The following is a 22,730-nucleotide window of genomic DNA, read 5'->3' on the forward strand; positions in this document are numbered from 1 at the left end:
CCCATACTTTTCCTATTGGGTGTGCTTCCTCCTTCTCTCTTGGAGAATCTTTCTATTCTTAATAATTTAAATTTTGCTTCATATTTTTGTTGCCTTGAAAATCATCTCTTTATAGAACCATCAACCCAAGTTTTGCATGGGTAGAGGTTTTTGAAGAGAACTTCTTAAACAGCCGCTACTGTGGTGTGGAGATGTGCTTCATTTGCCAGTGAGAGCATCACAATATCTAATGTGCCAAATTATGATGCAGACATTGTGGCAATTAGAACTGCACAGCATGGTGCATGTGCGCTCCTGTGCTGTGTGTGTACGTGCACACTTACACACACACACATACACACCACATATGCAGGGAAAAAAGACCAGAATAGAGGACCTATAAGCAAACAGACACAACCACAGCTATATACATCTAGTTTTTAATAAAAGTGCCAAGAACATACATTGGAAAATGACAACCTCTTCAATAAATGGTGCCAAGAAAACCGTATATGAAATTAGATCTATATTTCTTACCCCGCAAAAAAAATCTGTTCAAAATGGATCAAAGATCTTCACATCAGATCAGAGGCTTTGAAACTTCTAGGGGAAAACATCTGACTATGTGAGCATAGGCAAGAGCTCTCTGAAAAGGACCCCAGCAGCACAGGAAATAACTCTTAGGCCTGGCAAGTGGGATTGTTCAAAACGTAAGCAGCTTCTACAAAGAAAATGAATAGAAATCCCATAGAATAGGGGGAAATATCATTGCCAACTGGGTGCCACTCAAAGCTTTATCTCTGGAGCATATAAAGGTCTAATAAACAGTCCCAAATCTTCTGATCAATAAGTGAATTAATGATTTGAATGGACAGTTCCCTAAGGAAGAAGCACAGTGACCAATAAATTCCTTTGCCATTCATGAAATGTAAATTAGAATAATTCTGAGATTCTACCTCCAGTCAGAAAGGTGACCATCAAGAAAGGAGAGCCAACAATGGGGAGGACATGGGGAAGAAAAACCCCTACGGAATCCTTACTGCTGGGGTGACAGCTACTAGTGCACTGCCAGCCACTATAAAAATCAGAATGCAGGGTTCTCAAAAATAAAGAAAAAGTAAGACACAACAACAACAAAAAACAACCAAAATCAAAACAAAAAATGAACCAAGGAAACAAAAACCTCTATACTATAAACAAACAAACAAAAAAACCCAGAAAGTCCTGGGTGTATATACCCAAAGGGCCCTGAGGTACTTGCATATTCATGTTTATGGCTACTAAGAAATGGAACCACTCTGGATACCTACCAGCAAATGACTGGATTTTTTTTTTAAAAAAAAGTGATACATATGTGATACGTATACATAAGGGAATTTTACTCAGATTTAACAGAAACTGAAGTTATGACATTGTAGAATAAAGAAGGAACACTGTGTAATGTTAAATAAGCCAGACTCAAGGACAAATTCTGCAAAATAGACCTATACAAAACAAGTGTGTGTGTCTGTGTGTGTGTGTGTGTGTTGTGTGTGTACGCGTGTGTGCCTGTGTAATGAAACTAGAGAGTGAGAGGCTCAGGAAAGTGGGAAAGGGTGAAAGAGAGATGATTATTGGATATATGAATTGTACCATGAATGCAGAAGGGAATTACTGAGGGGTGGCAGGGAAGGAGACTGTTAAAAGTGGGTCAGGGGGCAGAGAAAGACAATAGGAGAGGTGGCAAAATAAGAACTAATTATTAAAATTCCACAACGAAACTCATCCCTTTGGCTCTTAACTATTAATGGCAATAAACAAACTAAATAAATTAAAGACAAAAACTTTATCGGGTATCCTAGAAAGCTAGGTTATTGGGGTTCACAAGACAGTAAAAACGATTTTCAAAGCGTCTTCACTTGAGGGACAGGCAACGAAGGGCAAACACACAAGGCAATGCCAGGTGGGGATGGGGCTAGGAGGAAAGCAGGGAGCACCCCACTCTTTGGTAGGCAGATTTGTCCTTCAGATAAAAGTCATCAGGAATGCCACCTCTGAGTAGAGGCCTGCAGAGCTTAGCATGAGTAAAACAATAAAAGGGGGCAGGGCTGGGCTTTCTAAGTGACAAGGGAGGCTTCTTCACCCGAGGAAGATCCGCAAGAGCAGTACAATCTGAAGTAGGAAACGTGCCCATGCAGGGGAGGAGGCCAGGGTGCCAGTGGGTGAAAGAGCAAGGATGAGGTAGGAATGGCAGCCGACGGTGATGTCATAAACACCTTTGTAGGTCAGGGAAAGAGTATTTTCCCATGAGGGGTTTAGGCTGATCATGATGGGCTGCTGTGTATGGATCAAGGCGTGCCTTATCTCCTCTGTGAAATTTTCCCAATCCTATGAAAATATTATGGCCAGGGAAGAGTGGAAACACTCCATTACTTCTTTGGCCAAAGCACTATGCTCCATGGCGACAGATAATAGCTTGGATAGGCACGGCCCTGTGTAGATAAGGACTCATGATCCAAGACTGGCACATCCAGGTCGGCCAACAGCCCACGAGCTGGCTCAGAACCAAGGGCTCTGCATCTGGATTATAGTCTTCTGTAAAATGTGAACTGGAGACTAACTCAAGGCTTACTTATGGAGTTGGTGTCATGGTAGCAAACCAGGGCTAAAGAACAGAAACACAGTGGGAAATAGTCCTGGGATGATGATGATGATGATGATGATAGTTTAATATTGAGGCAGTCTCTCAGATTCTTCTCACAAGAGTCTAAGCAGCACAATACTGTCTCAATTTTCATTTCTTAGAACTATTCTCACATCACTGAGAAGTGAAAAAGACCTGCCCTGGTAATAACACTCTCACGTTGGTTGTTTATCCTTCCCACTCACCAAGTAATTGAGATTCTTATTCCTCAGCATCTTTCTTCCGAAGATCAAGAACACTAGAGCTCACGGTCTGGAACACTGATAGTTCACCTGCCACAGAGGGGAAGTATTTTGGAAAGTCTTTGCATCCTCTTCTAGAAGCTAGTCACAATTCACTGGCAAACTATGTCCTGAAGATGGACCCAAACACAAGGCCTGGACAGACAAGCCAGCCTACCATGCACTAAGAACAGGGAGTGTTTGGTGCACCTATCACCAATTACTTGCCCATAACCGTGGTTTTAACTGCTGCCAGGACACCGATGCCAACATTACTAGGAGTGACAGATAACTCATGTCGTATTTTCAACCATCTACTGGAATGCCACATTTTGGATGGTATTTTGGGCACCTCAACTCTTATGCATCCACCTCATTTTTTTTTTTTTTTTGCATAGTTATATTTTCCTTTGGTCAATGGCTTCTTATCTACTACCTCAAATAAGAACTCTAAATAGGATCCGCGACTCCTCACTCTGTTATAGGGCTGCGTCAGCCATCAACCAGTTTACAGCCAGTGAAAAGGGGTCCCCTGGTCTTTAACAGAGGTCTTCCAAGGATCTTCTCCGGGGTTCCCAGCACAGAGCTTGGCACTCAGCAAAGGACTAGGGACTGAGAAGACACTTTCTCAGTCAATTCTCACAATCAGTGCCCTGGGGTCCTAAATAGCAGAGTTGTGGAACAACACTGGGAGGGACCTGGCTCTCTGGGAAGGCACATTTTCCCTCCTCTCAAGTCGCCAGACGGCCTCGGGTGACTCGGGTGTGAGCGACAGCAGGAGAGCTCACTTCGGAAACAGCTAGGCAGGCGCCGGGCAAGAGGGCCAGCCACTGCGGCCAAGGGTCTGTGACACGCAGGCACACGCGCGCCCGGGGGAGCGGGGAGCGCGCAACCCGGGGTCCCCCCTTTCCGCTTCCTGTGGCTTCCCCTCTGCCCCATCCTCCTGCCCTGTCTCCCGCCGAGGCCTCCGTTGCCCTAGAGACCCAGGCCGGGCGTCACGGAGGTGTGGCCTCCCGCCCAGCGATGGCCCCGCCCCTCCGCGCGCCCCGCCCCTCCCGGGCCAAGGGGGCGGGCTCTGCGGGCCGCCGAGACCAGACCCGACCGACTCCCGGCAGGACCGCGTCTTCGCCATCCCGGGCCGTTCCCTCCCCGCCAGCGGACGCAGGGAGCCGAGGCCCGGCGTGCGAGGTTGTCATGGAAGGCCGCCGAGCGGCGGACGCGGCGGGAGCGGAGACCCTGGCCCGCTGAGGCCCAGGCATGCGGAGTCCCGGCGGGAGCCTGCTCCACTCGCTGCCCCGGGCCTTGCAACACGCCGGTCGGCTGGGCGGCGCGGAGCAGCCGGGCCGCCGAGCACCGGAGAGGACGGTGGGCGGGGACCGCCCCGAGGACCGCCTTCCCCGCGGGGGCGGGGCCAGCGCAGCGGCTGCAGCGGCGGCGGCGGCAGCGGCGGCCTCGGGCGCCCTGCTCGGCGCCTATCTGGAGCGCCACGGTCCGCCCGCGGCCTCGGGCTTGCCGGCGCCTGCCGGGGCGTTGGCGGGCGGCCCCGGGAGCAGCGGCGGCGGCGGCGGCGGCGGCGTGGTGGTCGGGGTGGCCGAGGTGAGAAACTGGCGGTGCTGCTGCCTCGGCAGCACCTGTTGGTGCCGGAGCCTCGTGCTGGTGTGCGTGCTGGCCGCCCTGTGCTTCGCTTCCCTGGCCCTGGTCCGCCGCTACCTGCAGCACCTCCTGCTCTGGGTGGAGAGCCTCGACTCGCTGCTCGGGGTCCTGCTCTTCGTCGTGGGCTTCATCGTGGTCTCCTTCCCCTGCGGCTGGGGCTACATCGTGCTCAATGTGGCGGCCGGCTACCTGTACGGCTTCGTGCTAGGCATGGGGCTCATGGTGGTGGGCGTCCTCATCGGCACCTTCATCGCTCATGTGGTTTGCAAGCGGCTGCTCACCGCCTGGGTGGCCGCCAGGATCCAGAGCAACGACAAGCTGAGCGCCGTTATCCGCGTCGTGGAGGGAGGAAGCGGCCTGAAGGTGGTGGCGCTGGCCCGGCTGACTCCCATACCTTTTGGGCTTCAGAATGCAGTGTTTTCGGTAAGTGGGGACCCCTCGCTGGCCTCTCTCCCCAGATCTGTCTTTTAGAGGCCTTGTGGCCACCCTGGGAGGCCCTCCATCAGATAGATACCCAGTAGAGGAGTCATTGACATTTTCATGGTACCCTGAGAAATGTAGCCTATAAATGCATATAACACAGCCCCTCGGAAGACCTGATAAAGAACTGTTTTTCTGGGTGCGTGTGTTTGTGTATGAGTTTGATAGAAAATGAAATATCCTTTTCACTTGGGTCAGGGGAGGCAGGCAAAGTTAAGTGTCCCGTTGCCGTTGCGTGTCTGAAGCGTTGCGTGTCTGAAGCGGCTTTGGCAGCTCTTGGGCACTTGACCCTAGCTTACTCTCTGCCCTGCGTAAAGGCATTCAGGTTTTGATTCAAGTATCTGATTACATGGGGCTGAGGGCCGCTTTTGTTTTAACAGTGCAGGATACAGCAGACTCCAGTTTTTGGAGTTTTCCTAGATTTGTTATTCTTAAAAGTAATTCCCTGTAATGCTATGTAAAAGCTAAGAGTTCTATTTCGAAATCAGTCGGGTGGATTAATAAAACAAAATGAGCTACTTTTCTTACACCATCTTAAGACTCCCTCTTGCTCTGTTTACATACGTTCTGCTTATTCTGTATGGATCTCTCTAGTAGCTAGTGTGCACCCGATTTCAGGTAGAAACACGGCTGGTGAGGTCGGACTACTCGATGGGAAACTTTATGGCTTTAGGACAAATTATTAAACTTATCTGACCTTGTTTTGTCTTAAGACAGGGTGTAACTCTAGCCCAGGCTGTCCTAGAGAACTCACGGTGTAGCTCAGGCTGGCCCCAGACTGTCAGTGATTCTCCTGCCTCAGCCTCCTTCGTCGAGGAGAGCTGATTAAAAGCTTTGACTTCACTTTTACAGTAAAGGGACTAGATGACTGAGTTTCCCCTGTTTGGTGATTCTAAGCTAGAGTTCACACACGAGATTCCCAGGTATTCAGCCCTCCAGCTAAAAGGGAACCGCATGAAGTATTGAGAGTCAACCTTAGACTACTGTATAGTTTCCTTCTGATAGTGTGCTTTGTCTCCGGCACAGCCTGCATCTCCCCTCATCCCCACAGAATGTGCTAACTGCCCTTCTAGGCTCTTTTCAGCCAGTAGCAGCGACTGTACACATCTGAAAGTTGTTGCCTCAGCTGATGAGAGCACTGGGCGCTAAGTATCTGCTGACCTTGGCTAAGTTGTCTGTTCTTTCTGTACCTTCATTTGTGTGTAAATGAGGGAAGTAGTGGACCGTGTTTGATAGAGTACCGGGGTTACATAAGATACATATATGCAGCAGAGGCTGGCTTGCAGACCCAAGTTGGATTTTGTCTGCTGTGTGCTCCTTCTGCTGTTACTGGCTGTGGTCACCTGTAATAAGTGGTGGAGCCAGACTTTGAACTCTGGCCTAGAGAGAGCCTCAGTGTATGGCCCTCTCTGTTTCTTCATGGAATATTTTTCAATTGTTCAATAAATCCATACACATTGAGGAAGATATTTATTGATTTACAGCGTTACTTTTTTCTGTCACAGTGCTAAATTTGCAAGAAGTACTTTACTGCTGGAAATAGTTTAAGATTACTCAATATGAGTTTTGGCATTCCTGGATTAGGAGAAAAAGACTTTGCTATTAAAAAGGGTAAGAGGGTATTGTTACCATAGAAAGAAAGAAAGGAAGCCGCTCTTACCCTGGAACTTGTAGAGTCACCTGCAGAGGCAGGGCTTCGGTTCAAACACGCCACCGGCTGCTGTGGTGTGTGCTGCCATAAGATTTTCACACACAAACGCGCAGGATGGTATAGGAAGCACCAGACAAGGTCTGGTCATCGGCATCATTTAAGCTGGTTTATGGCAGGGGAGGCCTTCTGTTGTGTTTACTCAGGAGTACTTTTCTCCTTATTGAACCTTATTGAAAGCACCCCATTCCTCCCCTGAGTTGAAGCTGTTTTCCCATTTACTTGATGGATAAAATATTTAGCTCAAAGAGGAAGTTAGGTTTAAAGGCCGTGCAAAGTACATGTTTTGAAAATATCTTTGCTTGGTTCCTGCTGTGTGAACTTGCTTCCTCAAACACGCTGTGGAGTCATGTGTGTTTATTAGGTAACGAGCTGAAGGCATTATTTACCTGACCTAACTGTTGTTGGTCAAGGTAGTTATATTTTAGAGGAAGAAGCCAGTCATAAAAGTTGAGTATACGGAAGACGGATAAGGACTCTCTTTGCTTCTAGTTCTTAACCAAATTCTCTAATTATCCTCATGTGCTAGAAAGAGATTAGCAAGGTGACACACAACATTTGAAACTCTCAAACTAGAAAATAGCACTTTATAGAATTGGTACTTAAGCTATAAGAAATACAGTTCTCCAAGTCTGTACTTACATTTTTCTGTTCCATCATTTTTTCTTGCAAACGGTGAAGCGTCTCCCTCCTCACAGCCTCTTTGGTGAGATCTTGTATAGGCAGGTCTTGCTGCCCATCACTGTGGATCTCTGACCTTAGAGTTTATGTGTTGCTAAGTACGGTTCCTGCCCAGATACACACCTGAGATGACTGTTCGCTCTTCTTACTGGATTGTTGACGGTAGGCTAACCTAGGCAGCAGTGACAGCCTCCATTTCTCTGTCGGCTGAAAGCAAAGGTTCACTTGTTCTGCTTTATGCAGGTATAGGCCGAACTTTGTTTTGGGGAGGGACCCACAGCCTTATGTTGTTTTGACTCTGAGGTTTGATCTGGCAGAGCCATTGCCTGGCACTTGGTGCTGTGAACACGGAACTGTGTTGTGTACTTTCAAGTGTCCCTAGTAGTGATCTCACTTTTTCCCCCGGCCTCAGCAAGTTGCCTGCTTCATTGCGTGAGTCCCCATACCCAGCTTTGACTGCACTCTTTTTTTTTTTTTCTCATTTTTTTATTCAAGATTTCCATCTCCTCCCCTCCTCCTCCCCCTTTCTTCCCCTCCCCTCCACCCATACCCCCACTCCACCCCTCTCCAAAGACAAAGAGCCATCAGGGTTCCCTTCACTATGTTAAGTCCAAGGTCCTCCCAGCTCCCCCTAAGTCCAGGAAGGTGAGCAACCAAACTGACAAGGCTTACAGTGAGCCCGTCCATGCTGTAGAGTTCATGTTCATTGCCATTGTCCTTGGTTTCTCAGTCCTCCTCCACCGTCAGCCACATTCAGAGAGTCCGGTTTGGTCCCCTGTTCCATCAGTCCCATTCCGACTGGACTTGGTGGTCTCCCGTTAGATCTGTCCCACCGTCTCAATGGGTAAAAGCACTCCTCACGGTCCTGGCTTCCTTGCTCATGATCTCCCTCCTTTTGCTCCTCATCAGGACCTTGAGAGCTTAGTCTGGTGCTCCTATGTGGGGCTCTGTCATTTTCTCCATCCAATGCCAGGTGAAGGTTCTATGGTGATATGCAAGATATTCATGAGTATGACAATAGGATCTGGACATTTCTGGCACCCCCTCCTAAGCTGCTCAAGGAACTAGCTGGGGGTGGAATATATACATATTAGAGTACTACTCGGCGGTAAAAAACAATGACATCTTGAATTTTGCATGCAAATGGATGGAAATAGAAAACACCATCCTGAGCGAGGTAACCCAGGCCCAAAAAGATGAACATGGGATGTACTCACTCATAATTGGTTTCTAGCCATAAATAAAGGACATCGAGCCTATAATTCGTAAAAAATCCTAGAGAAGCTATATAAGAAGGTGAACCCAAAGAAAAACATATAGTTATCCTCCTGGATATTGGAAGTAGACAAGATTGCCGGACAAAAAATGGGAACATGGGGGTGGGGTGGGATGGGGAGATGGGGAGAGAAAAGTGTGAAGTTGACTGCACTCTTAAAGGAACTGGATGGCTGCTCCGCACGTTTAATGAGTCTAAGCTAGGAATCGCACTGAGATTTCCAGGTACTCAGCCCTTCGACTCTTACCTTTTCACAGTGTGAACTGTGACCATAAATTCTGACCAGCCTGGGGACAGCTGTGCCAGGACGTTGAAAAATGACTAGATCCAAACACAAGTTACATTGCTGAGAATAATGAATTAATTCTGGACCCTGAAGTCTCTTGCAGTGGTTCTCCCTTTTTGCTGGCCTATACAAGTTGCCTGGTCGTAACTAACTTCACAGGAGCGGTGGATATGGTGGCAGGAGAGTGGGGTGGAGCACCTAGTGAAGTCTCAATACTTCTTGGTACTTGGCACACCTTCCCTACCCCAGGCATTGTCCCTGTCCTGTGGGGTCTGCCTCCTGACACTTCAGTCCAACCCATTGCCTCTGCTCTGTCCAGGAACCTCTACCTCAGACCAGTTGTCCCTGCCTTCTGCTTCAGGCTTACACTCTCCCATCTTTATCTAAATAATCCCTGCAGCCCAAATGTTAACAGCATCTCTGCACTCCTCAGTAAGTTCTCCGCTCCCCCCACCCTGAGGATGACTTCTTCTACCTTTGGATTATTTCCTCTCATCATTTATAGTTAGTTGCTGTGCACCTTTTGATGTCTTCATTTATTTAATCCCCAGCACCCTTAGAAGCAGACACTATTTAAATTTAGCAAATGAAATCCCTCCTCTCCTAGAAACTGCAGGTCTCACTTTTCTCAGTCCAGTTAAAAGGGACTCAGATCAACAAGGTGGGATTGTCGCTAGTAGGTATAGTGAGATCAGCAGTGCACTGAGAAGTCTGTCAGACTGCCTCCCCTTCACCTAGTAAACATTGAGCTGTCCTTGTAATATTCACTCTGTGAGACCCCCCTTGGAGACCTACATTTTAAAGTTACTTCCAGTAAAATGGTGTTCTTGATCCCAGAAGACTCCGTGGTTGTGGGTTGTATGAATAATGAAATTCATAATAATATTTCCACACCAAGTGGCCCTGTAAAACTGTGCCTCGGGGAGTTCCTAAACATCTTTTCTGCTTTAGTCAAAGAAAAAAAATGCAATGTCAAAAACTATAGATTCCGTCTTTCAAACAAGTGTACGTGTGAAATTTATTTTCTCTAACCTTAAATATTTGAAACATCCATTAACCTTAAATATAAGAACCATCAGCGGTAGTGTACACGACTGTCTCCCCACGCACTGTGTGTCACTTCCACATACAGAGCAGAGTTCCATGCGTGCTGTCCCTTAGTTTTCCATCACAGCAGCGGTCTCAGGAGGTGGTGTGTCCTAAAGGACAAGTGTCACAGTCTTGAACCAGACTCGGCTCCAGTGTCTGCTTAGTCATCTGGGGAAGTTATAGTTACTCTTTTGAGATAGACTTTGTGTTCTAAATCGTGTTTAGTAATATCTACTACAAAGCTGTGATATGTTATATTTGCTCATTATTTACTATTTCTTTCTGCTCTCTGCAGCCCCGAAATAGGACTTGAAGCTTATTTGTAAACGTTTAACTCTGTCTGCACTGTCTGTGTGGAACACTGGGCGCCAGTCTCTCAAGTACATGTTACTTATTCAATACTCACACCTACCTTCATTTTAGAGTTGAGACAGTTGAAGCACAGAGTAATAAAATAACTTGCCCTTAGCTAGTACCTGTTTCAGTTCCGTGCAAGGACTGGCTTTCTCAGAGGTTGCTGTTCTTAGGAACCCTGGGTATCAAGCATCTTGCACCTCCTGCTGTCAGGTGTTGTACAGGGTTCTGCAGGGCTGAGTAAGTTGTCAGACCAAACTCTACCACAGAGTGATTTCATGCGCATGAGCGTTCTGTGAGACTGAGATTCGGGCATCTGTATGTCATGCCTGTTCTTTGCATCCCTCCCTCCCTCCCTCCCTCCCTCCCTCCCTCCCTCCCTCCCTCCCTCCCTCCCTCCCTCCCTCCCTCCTGTCTCTCTTTTTTGTTGAGCAAAGACTAAAAGTTCAGTTGTTGAGGTCGACCCTATGCCTGCACAGCTTAAATATTTACGACTTCACACTTGGTGGAAAGACTTTAGCCATTGCTGCTTTATATTCAGTGCGACAAAAGGCCCACCAAGCCTCAGCCACTGCTGCTGCCGGGGAAGAGAGGCCTGAGTTTTCAAATCCATTTCATCTTTTTTGTTTCAAGACAAAACTATTTACGCAGAAGCAGTATGTCTTGTGTGCAAAGTGAAAACAAAGTAAAAGTAGCAAATGTAAAAACCCAGAGCGCCAGCCATCACCCCTCCTGTCTCCACGGGCACCTGCAAGGGTCAGGCTACCAGCTCTTCATTACTCCAGCTGTTTGCAAGGAGTCCTAGACGGTTAGGAGCAGCCACAGAGAGACTTTGCTTCTTTATTTGATTTATTCTGAGTGGGTAACCAGAGAGCCTGTACTGACGGAACACTGACAGCCAAAGATGTCATTATAACTTAAATCAGGCATAGCGATCCTTGAGTATATGCCCCCAGAATTTGATTTATCAAGACGAGTTTCTTTTAGTAATTTTATTCACAGTTGAACTTTCATTTATTACAATTAGTTTATTAAAAATATGTTGGCAAGTTTGTCTAAAGCCATAAATGTGGTAATGTCGTAGCCTGGGGACTCTGGAGAATTGTAGTTCTGTATTAGCTACTGTGTGGCCATGACGAAGTCATTGAGTACATCTGAACTCCAGTTCTCCTGCTGGTGAATGGTTAGGAGTAGGCACCGTCTCCGAGTTTGCTTTTTTAAAAGCAGGTATTTTAAGCAGTGGTGTAACATTACCTTTTAAAAACTTTTTCTAAAGAATTTTATTGGGAGCATGTTTTATAAAAACTGTCTTTTCATTTCCTTATGCATACAGTCATAGACTGGAGTAAAGGTTATGATACCGGTCCTGAGGTAATGTACCACATTATCGTTTATTTCTGTGAAAATATACTGATTTGCTGCATGTGTGTTGCAGGCCAGAATAGGCAGTGGTCCACTTTGGGAGCGTTGCTGTCTGCTCTGAAGGGCTGGAGAGGATGAGCAGACCGACACACTGATAGTATCTTAGCCACATCCTCAGCGTTCTGTCTCACTGACAGCTGGCTGTTGATGACTTCCTGGAAGCTCGTCTCTCTTTTGATGCTCAGCAGTGATCTAACCCACCCTCTGGTGTCTGCCATACACAGGCTTGAGTTCCAGGCATCTCCATCTGTAGCTCAGATCAGTTTGTGAGGGTTAATAATCTTCCCGGACTAAAGACAGAGGAAAGTCAAAGTGGAGAGATATGAAAGCTGTTTTCACTTTACAAAGTGTGTGTGTTACCGAGAGCTTAAAATGTACAAAACAAGAAAACAGTGCTTAGCTTTTTTGTGCTTACTTTGTAGTTACTGCTCTGTTTTTCTAATGCGAGTTAGTGTTGTAAATGGTTTTTGTGACCTTCTTTTGCTCAGTGTGCTGCGACTTGACTTTTTGACCACACAGCTGTACTCGTTTAGAGCTGGACCTTACACATAAAAGGTGTTGGACCAGTTTTTGTTGAATGCGTAGGAAAAGTCATCAAACTAAAGAATTTTCAACTTGTGTCTTAGAGGTTATATTTAATAAGGTTGCATTCCTCCCCTGCCTCAGGAAGAACCAGTACTGTGTGTTAATCAGTTTCTCAAATGGCCCATTGTTCTCCAGATTGCCTGGAAGCCATTAGGAGCACTTCCCACTTTAGGTATGATTAGATTTTGATCAGAAGACCAAGCCATTTCTGTCAGTAGGATCAGTTTGTCCTGCAGTCCTCTCTGTCTGATAGAATGGGCTCCCCTGGAGTCCTACCTTTTTCTAGTAACAAGTTTTTTCTTAGGAACATCAAGGTTGCCACTTAACCAGAGTATCTCAGTTTTGAGGCAGAAGTTGCTGGAAATACTTTGGTTCCATTCAGTATCCATCCAGCAGGCAATTAGTAGGCACCAACTTTGTGCTCACTGCTGCTCTCGATGCTGCCCATGAATAACTGTAAGTCAAAGCCTAACGTCCCGAGGCGTGAACTCCAGTGGAAGACGTGTTCTAGTCATATGTGTAAATTCCGCTGGTGGTGAGTGAAGGCAAAATGCTTTCTGTTGCTAGGGCATGGGTTTCTCAATAATTTATTACAAGTAAACTTTTTTTTTTAAATCCTCAGGCTTTTTTGTAAATATCAACCTTTATTGTTTCAATATTTGTAAACAAACCAGTTTTGAGATTGATACAACTAGCCTCCAGTCAGTGTGTGTTTGCAGCTGATAGTTATTATTTACATGCTAGCTGAGGAGAATAAAGAAAACAAGATAGATGGCTTTCTTCACTCAGATTTAGTCTGGGCCAGGGACACACACATTGTGATACCTCAAGTTGCTTCCGGTGTGAAGGGCGAGGATTGCCCATCCCACCTGCTGGGAGCATTTCTTAGTGCTGTGTTTGGGTGTCAGAATTTCCTAGAGGAATCTTTGACTGTGCAGCAAATGACGGTTGCCCTAGTCAAGGGAGTGGGAAGAAACGTGAGTTCCTTTCCAGGAGCATGGGATGTCCTAGGAGCTAAGAGCATTTAGGTACGGCTGGAGCCATGAGACCTGAAACAGCGGATGGCCTAGGCTAGACTGTCGAGATGAGACGGAGGGGACGCTGGGGACTCCGTCCCTGCGGAGACCACAGGCCAGAACTGCCTAAGGATGAGCTTTGCCTGTAAGGACCTTTCTGTGGCCTTCAGTCCTCACTGTAGAGGGGAATTGATGTCCAGAAAATGCATTAACAAGTCGTAGTAAATAGGAGAGGAGTGAAGAAGAGGGTGACACCTAGGGTGGGCTTGCTTTAGTGGGTTTTGTTTTGAGACAGGATCTCCTATACCAGACATCTGTCTTGAATTCCTTAGTAGTGAAAGATGGCCTTGACTTCCTGAGAGCCTCAGGCCTCCACCACACACACACACAGGTGCAGGCCTGCACTCCGTGGACGCCTCTGTGTGGATGATTCCAGGGCTTCGTGCATACTGTGCGAGCATCCGGCTGATGGAGCTACACTCCAGTCCCTAGCCAGTGGGAATAGTTTTCTTTTTCTTAAGAGTGAAAACCACCTACTGCCTTTGAACTCTTTCTCCCTCTTCTCTAACCTTTCTGAAAAATCGACAGTGAGAATTGGGGGTTGTCTGAGGAAGAACACATACTATGTCAGGAAGTGCATGAAAAGTAGAAGCTATAGTCCCTTGAACTTCTTTGGTCTTTGTAGAGATTTATGATTTCCTGTGTAGTATTGAGTATGTTGGACTGAGAATTCTTGCAGTGCCTTAGTCGTAGCTGACAGTGAGCACCGGTGCTGATGCGCAGACCATGCGCTGCACCGAGCACATGCTCGATGGTGCAGTTCGCCCAGCCAGTGTTGATGAAACTTGAGGCCTCTGAGCTCATTGCTGTATGATCTTCAGTAATTGCATGTTGAGCTATTCTGTGCAAAAATGAGAGTTTGTAAAACCCTGTGAGAGAATGGTAAACTTAAAAAATGAGCTTATTTCTAGAGCAGAATTCTCAGGGCTTACATTCTATGCCCTGCCTGAGAAGAATGCAGGGTCCCAGTTGCTCTCCAGGTGAGTCACAGAAACTCTGGCCATGAGAAGACAAACGCACTTGCTGCTCTTACAAAGGTCCTGGTTCCCAGTGCCCACACTGGGACTCCGGTTTAAACCTGATAGGCTTTGCTGACCTCTTCAGGTACCTGAGTACTTGTACTTCACAGCCGTATACATACACGTAAATAAAAATGAATATTTTGTAGTATGTATTTTTATGTCATATGCATATATGTGTCTATCTGGTAGCACTCAGACTCTGAAAAATATCAATAGATAATTTCTGTCTCTGACCATAGCAACTCTCCAGCTCACTCTGAGGTTCCAGGTTGACATTCCCATGAGCTCTTTGGACTTGGAGGATCCCTTGACAGCTGAGACCCCAGGGGCATTGCGCTCGGTGGATTCCTATCTCTGAAAATGAGGCAAGGGGATAGACACTTAATTTCTGTGTGGAGAGAACATTGGGGGAGGTCTCTGTAGAAAGCTGTGTTTGTCGAAGACTGGAGAAAGTGCAGGATCTGACTAGGATTTGGGCCTGTTGGAAATTCTGCATTAAATAACTGGTAATCTTATCTTCAGTAATGTTATTAATAGCTTAGGAACGGATCGTGTTGTGTTCCCTCAAACAAAGCTGTTCAGACTGAGTGCCTGGTTCGCCATTTGCTTCTCTGAGATAACTCTATAGAAACAATACATGGAAGTGGCAGCACTTTCCCATGATGAGGGTTCATCCTGACATTTTGATAAACTTGAACTTGCTCATGTTAAAGAGTTGAGGGTCCGAGTCTCTTCCTATTGCTGAAATCCGTTTAAATTCTCATTTGGATGTTTTTTATGCCCTTTGAATAGCAATTATGGCTTCTGTTCAGAGACATTCCATTCCATTGAAGACTGGTCTGAAGGTTTATATTAGAACATTTTAGAATGTAACATCAGTATTTTTAAGATTTACCTTTTAAATTGTGTGTGTGTGTGTGTGTGTGTGTGTGTGTGTGTAAACTGGTATTTACACCTGAGTCCCCGTACCTCTGGAGGACCAGAGAGGACTTTGGGTTCCTGAGCTGCCCAATGTGGGTGATGGAAACCAAACTAGGGTCCTCTGCACGAGCAGTAATACTCTAAACCACTGATCTGTCTTTCCACACCCCCTTGTTGGAGGGAGAGGGGCCGCTTGTTTGTTTCCCGGCTGCCCAGGCTCCCAAAATAACCACACAGAAACTGTATTAATTAAATCACTGCTTGGTCCATTAGCTCTAGCTTCTTATTGGCTAACTCTTACATCTTAATTTAACCCATTTCTATTAATCTGTGTATTACCATGTGTCTGTGGCTTACCAGGAAAAGTTCCCGTGTAGATGGCGGGGGCTCCATGGCTTCTCTCTGGCTCTGCCTTCCATTCTCCCAGCATTCAGTTTATTTTCCCCCACCCAGCTCAGTTCCCCTGTAGCTCTGCTGTAGGCCCAAAGCAGTTCCTCTATTAACCAATGGTATTCACAGCATACAGAGGGGAATCCCACATCCCCCCTCTCCAGTTGTTGTTTCTGTATGTGTATGTGTATATGCTAAGCATGTATGTGGGTATGTCATGTTTCTATATGTGTATGTGTATATGCTAAGCATGTATGTGCGTATGTCATGGGCAGAAGAGGACATTGGATTCCCAGAAACTGGAGCTACTGGAGTCACGGGCTTCCTCTCCAGCCCTCTCATATTTATTTTAAATATAATTTTGATAAATTTTATGTAAATCATTGCATAGGATTTTTATCACTGATTTTTGCTGTGTTTTTTCATTGTAAACATTTAACACATTTATTCTAAAGGATTAATATGAATAAACTCCCTGGTTCTTTTTGCGTGTGTGTGTGTCTTTGTCTTCTTTGTCAAGTCTGCTAACAGGTTTCATCTTAGTGACTCTTAGCATCCTTCGTGCTCACGATTCTCTGGCATGTGTCTAAACAATCCAGAATGTACTGCCAACTGCTTTAATGTGTCTGTACTTTGCCTACCACGCTGTCTGTGTTCAGGCTTTTCCCAGAACACCTGCCTTCCTCATGGTACCCAGGTTTGCTGCTCAGCCCATGCAGATTTTTGTCTCCATGCCTCTGCTGCATTTTCCGCAGAGTTGTCCCTTAGTCTTGGGACCCTCTGTGCACGCCAGTGTTCTGCACTTAGTCCGTCTCAACACCTGTCCTGTCTGCGTCTGCGGTACTTGTGTGTTGTGTGTGTTTCCTTTAAGGATAATTGCTGTGTCTTATTCTGTATCTTTTAGCAAGTATCAGGGCATCTTGTGTGGACAGTTACAGGCTCAGTGATAGGTGAAATGAATTAGCAACTTGTCACAGTAATGTTCTTTCCAGCCCAGTGCTGCATCTCCTGTTCGTTTATGACCACAGATTGATTCAGGTGTAAAGAAACTATAATTCACACAATTATTGTATGTATTTATGATAGTCATAAAGCAACTATCTGTAGGTAGCTAAACTGCTAGAGCTTAAAAATAGTTTTAAAAAGTTTAATAGTGTGGTGGCTTTATATTTAAATAGGGGTATGGTGAAGTTACTCTCACAGTATAGGTGATTAGAATTAGACTAATAAATGCATGACACTTGGATTAATTAGCCAAACTTCAATAAAACATGTTAAATATTTGAGCACTTATACAAACAATTCTAGATAAGGATAAGGAATATGTAGATCTTCCATCCATATCCAGATTTACTATAAAATTTAATTTAGTTCTTTCAATAGCAGGACGATCAGTAAGAATAAGCAGTGAGAATAAATGTGGTGAGTAGTGTGAGTAGTGTTGACGGGAACAGGACATTTGTAGAGAAGCCTTGATGGGCCAGTGTGTAACGCTAGCAAAATTAGCCACTTGGAAGAGAAAGGAATACATTCACACATTACCTTTAATGTGAATATATTCCAGAATTACATAATGGTGAATATTAAAAATGAAAATGAATAAGAAAACAATTAAGAATACAAGCAAAAAGACTTTATAAAGAGATAGTGTTTTCCCACAGCAGTGTTTGGTTATATGTTTATGTTTCTCTAAGATGAACATGAACCAGGTACTGTGGTGCCAACTCCTTGGAAACGCCTGGCACGGGAGGAAAGCTGGAGCCCAGCATTTGAGTCTGCCTGGACAACATAGCGAGACCTCCTCTCAGAATTTAGGGTCTGGGGACAGCACTGTAAGAACGGGTGACACATATGATAGATGGAAGCATGTCCTCTCTGTGTAAAAGACACTATGAAGAAAAAAAAGATTCTGAGAATAAGGGGCAAGTACAAATAAATGAAACCATCCAAAATCATTAAAAATAGTATAAAAAACCCACTATGGCTTTGTGTAATAGGCTTTCTTTTAAGCCACTAACCAGCTCCCAAACCAGGACACGGAGACTTTGTATTAGTTACGAAGGCTTAGCCTTATCTTCGCTCTTATTTTAATCTTTCTCTTTATCTACATTTTGCCATGGGGCTTTTTAGTCGGAAACTGCTTGTTTGTTTTTCAGCCTTCCAGACCCGAATAATAACACAGAAACTGTATTAATTACAATACTGCTTTGCCAATAGCTTAGGTATATTTCTAGCTAACTCTTACATCTTAAATTAACCCATTTCTATTAATCTATGAATCACCACAAGGCTGTGGCCTACAGGTACGGTTTGACTGGTTGCTGGTGGCTTTGTCCTTCAGCATCTACATGGTGTCTCCCTTGACTCCACTTTCTTTATATCCCTGTTCAGATTTCCTGCTTGGCTTTACTCTGCCAAGCCATTGGCTAAAAAGCTTCTTTAATAAACAATGGTAATGAAACATATTCATAACATACAGAAGGGAATCCCACATCAGGGATCCATCCTCCCTCCCTCCCTTCCTCCCTCCTCCCTCCCTCCCTCCCTGTCTTACTTTCCTGCTACTTGTGCCTGGTTGACTGACAGCGACTGGCCTCTGGTTCCAGGTGTGTCCTTTTCTCTTCTCTCTTTTCTCCTTTTGCCTAGATTTCTTTTCCTACTTAACTCTCTACCCGCCAGCACCACCTATCCCTCCTGCCGAGCTACTGGCTGTTCAGCTTTTTATTAGACCAATCAGGTGCCTTAGGCAGGCAAGATGAAACAAATGCACACATCTTTACATAATTAAACAAATGTAACACACCCTTACATAGTTAAAGTAATATTCTGCAACACAAGCAAATGTGACACATCTTTGCCTAGTTAAACAAGTATTCCACAACAGCTTTGTGGATTTATTTTTTAATAGCAAGAAAGCAGAAATTATCACAGACACCAAGGAATACACACTGCTGCTGTTTCTGTATTGAGAATGATGGAGACAGTAACGACTTCTTGGGTTCTCAGCCCCACATTAGACTGTTCCGTCATTCCTTGGCTTCGGAGTATGGTAACTTAATTGATGCTTACTTACTAACTAAGACGAGACGGACTCAGAGGAGTTTAGCGATCTGTATGTGGATTTTATTTATAGGTAAGAAAAATGGGTTACTAAGTGCTCCCTTTTAATAGTAGTAGAATAGAACAGCACATTTTTGTTTATCATAAGTTCGGATGCTTCATCCATGCTCCGCTCTCTACCCTGATAGAGACCTGGAGAGGCCATGCTGTGACTTTGTACTTGGATCTGCTTCTAGATTGCTGATCTTTCCTTACCCAACTATCTGATGGCGTCTTCACTTGGACTGCTTCCGACTCAGCTTCTAAACTCGTACCTGGGCACCACCCTGCGGACGATGGAAGACGTCATTGCAGAACAAAGTGTTAGTGGATATTTTGTCTTTTGTTTACAGGTGAGTGTAAGGCCAGGGGTTGCCCGGCTCTACCCTCTGCATTGTTGATTTAAACCTGGTGTTTCCTCACCACAGCTGAAGGATTGTTTCATTGTAGATAGTTTGATATTTGGATAACAGTTTTAATTTGTGGACACCTAGAAGTACATAGATTTGGTCAGATGTATTGGATATCTGTTTCAAAATGAGAAAAAAAATCATAAAAATAAGATTTTTTTACAAAGATTGTTTTTAAAATCACTGCAAGTCAAGTGTTGTATTATGACTTTGTATTTAAGCTTTGCCTTCAAAAATTTTGTAATATTTGACATTTAAGGAGTTGGTTTCTATCTAAGTTTTAAAATTTTGTTTTGCTTGCTTTATTTACATGGATAAGCATGCTAATCACATAATGTTAAATTTTTTGTGTATTGTGCCTATAGTATATTATTTGTAGTTTATTCATTTCAAAGTACAGTGAAGATTCTGGCATATAATGCATTTCCAAGGTTTCTTAAGATAAATTAAGTATGTATCTTGTTTTCTTTTCTAGAAATTAGAAATATGTCTAAAATATTTTTAAGAATACCGTTAGAGTAAAATTTCTCACTAGTTTGCACATTTTCATTATTAAATTTTATATTTTTATGCTGTCTTTGTAGATTACTCACCTGCAATCATTAATGCTTCCTAAAACTATAGAACCATCTCTTTCCCATAATTTGTTAACCCCTTTGTTTGAGCGGGCTTATTGAAACATAAAGTACATCACAGAAAGGAAAAGACACGCAGTTCTTAGCTCAGGCATTTATAGAGACTACAGCGATGCTGTGGCTTGGGGTTGGTCTGAGTTGCAGCTCAGGTTGTTTCAGCAAGGATTTCATGCCACTGGGTTGTGAAGTGGGGGGGGTTATGGTGGTGCCATTGGCAAGGTAAAGGTGAAGCTTGGGGTACAATTAATAGAGCAAGTACGCTTGACAGATTCTCTCCATGCTAGAAATGAGCCACAGATAATTTGCTTTCTGGGTTTTCCAGCCAACAGCTCACTGGAAAATTGAAACATTCCCTATGCCTGTTCTCGTCTCTCCCCTCTTGCTCATGCTGTGTTCCTAGTCTCTTTCCAGAACTCCATTCCCACAAGTCCACGTTTGACCTGCTCTGTATGTGTTGTGTGCGGTCAGAGTTGCCACAAGCAGATGGATGGCTGACACAGCGTCTCCAGTGCTCAGCCCCACATCTGCACTGCTCCTGGTCAGCTTCCTCCTCCCACTTGACCTCTCCCGACCTCCCTCTCTGTCCTCAGTAGACTGCCTCTCTTCTTCCTGAGGGTCAGGAGCCTCCATGTATCCAGGAGAGCTGTTTCTCCTTAATCTTCTCCCATACTCCAGCCTGCTTTCCTGTCAGTGACGGAAGAAGCGCTTGTGTTTCTGCAAGTCTTGTTCCTTTGACTCCTTTGATTTAAAAAGAGAAACTTCAGAGAGCTTTTATATCCTGTTTGTTTCTTTCTTTCTTCTTTTCTACTCCATGAGACGAAGAAAGTGAATGTCTGCTGGAGAAAGCCAGTGTTATGTGTCTCCTGCCCTGCACACTGAGCTTGGCCATTTCCTGTAGGTCCTGAGTCTGTTACTTACCACAAGTTCAGTGTGCCTTAAACAGATTTAGCATCTTACACAGCCTGTAACACAGATTCTGCTAACATTGTCTCCATTTCTTTACATGTCATTATAATCTACTAAAAGGTCTCAAAAATTTTAGTTTTGCAAAAATATATGGTTTTTTTTAGGAGAAATAAAACAATTACAGTATTTAGAAACCTACTTTGCTAATGCCCAAATTAGTATTTTATTGAACAGTGGCTGCTCAGTTAATGGCAAATAGCTATTTAAAATGTGACTTCCTACCTCCTACTTTTAAGGGCCGTCTATGTGAAGCTCTTTTTATGCCACGTATTTATTGAATCCATGGCCTTTACTTCTGTGCATTGTTGGTAACGGCTGTTCTGTTTCTCCTCACAGATTGTTATAAGCATAGGCCTCATGTTTTATGTGGTCCATCGAGCTCAAGTGGAACTGAACGCAGCTATCGTAGCTTGTGAGATGGAACTGAAAACCTCTCTGGTTAAAAGCGGTCAGCCTGATGCCAGTGGCTCTTCCTTCTACAGCAAGAGGACCCTCACGTTTTCTGGAGGTGGAATCAATGTTGTATGAGTCTTACAAACTGTGGTTGTCAAGAGCTAGTGTGCTGTCCAGGCCTAGCGGTCACGTCCCTAGTGGCGGGCACAAGTGCTACTTGCTCATTGTGGCACAAACAAAACTGACTAGTTTTTAAATTGCACAATTTTCTAAAAGCAAGAATCATTTTCTGGGTCTGTCAATGTGGAAGCCGCACCGGCTGCCCCTTGTTAGGCCTGTGATGCCTGTAGCGTGCACTTTAGTGTTGTTGGATCGCTTTATTGCTGGGACTTAGGAACAGAAATCACCCAGAGAGTTCTTTCTGTTTAGTATCTTTATTTATAAAGCCCATGGATAGTTGTCTGCATCTGTCTTCAAAGGAGTAAAGTCTGCAGTCCTGCACGGATCATTGCTGGATGCTCTTGGCTTAGGTGGTCCTTCCAGAAGGAGTAAACATGATGTTTCTGTTTTTGCTTTATTTCTGTTGTTGTTCCCTTATTTGTTTTAAGCAGGACAACTTTACTTCATTTTCTTTGCTTGTGAGAAAATAAGTGTATTTCAGTTGAATGTATGTTATCAAGCATTATATCATTGTGGGTCTTTACACCTTTTCATATAAGCTTAAATCCTACCATTGTGGGACTGAAGTGCTCTTAAGATTCCTTTTTGTTTCCACTGTGTTATATGCAAAGCAAAAGGGAAATGATTTAGTAGGTGGTGGCTCAAAAGGAGAACCTACGTGCTTATTTCTTTATGTTGTTTTCACCTGTTAGACCTCATCAAAGGGCTGTGTGATTAGCACTCTTACTAAACCATTTTCCCTTTTTATATTACTAATTAGGCTTTGAAATAAAAATTATTCCTACAAAATGATGGGCTTACCATCTCTGAAGTTGTTGTTCAGGTGGCCTTGTTAGAAAGAAACAAGCTTTAAAATCATGTATATAGTTCCATTAAAGTTCTTATATATTTGTCCCCATAGTCTTCAGCTTTAAAACTATAAACATAATTTTATCACAATGCCCATGTTTGTGTTCTCTGCTGCATTATTGCTGTTTGATTTGGGGCTTTGGTATTCCTTTTCCCTGATACGACTCAGGAATTCTGAAATGTGAAATTCTCTCAGTTCTTTTTCTTGTAGCATGTGTGTTTACTAACGACACTTAGGACTGTAGAATACAACAATCCAGCATGGATTCGTACGGTGTGCATCCCTTATTCAGCTTCATTTTGAAAAGAGTTTAATTGTAAACTCAACCATTAGTTGATTTGGTTACGAATGAGATTGTAGAGACACAGGAA

The 22,730-nt window shown here is 44.5% G+C and overlaps 1 protein-coding gene across 1 annotated transcript; it reads left to right on the forward strand.

Moving 5' to 3' along the window:
- The first annotated feature begins 3,988 nt into the window (after window positions 1-3,988).
- On the forward strand, window positions 3,989-22,448 carry Tmem64 (transmembrane protein 64). The gene is made up of 3 exons (XM_038348051.1): window positions 3,989-4,959; window positions 19,123-19,278; window positions 21,273-22,448. Exons 1-3 carry the CDS (start codon window positions 4,141-4,143, stop codon window positions 21,462-21,464), a joined length of 1,167 nt encoding a protein of 388 aa, XP_038203979.1. The 5' UTR covers window positions 3,989-4,140; the 3' UTR covers window positions 21,465-22,448.
- The last annotated feature ends 282 nt before the right edge of the window (window positions 22,449-22,730 follow it).

The sequence above is a fragment of the Arvicola amphibius genome, chromosome 11, assembly GCF_903992535.2.
Source record: "Arvicola amphibius chromosome 11, mArvAmp1.2, whole genome shotgun sequence".
Classification (NCBI taxonomy): domain Eukaryota; kingdom Metazoa; phylum Chordata; class Mammalia; order Rodentia; family Cricetidae; genus Arvicola; species Arvicola amphibius.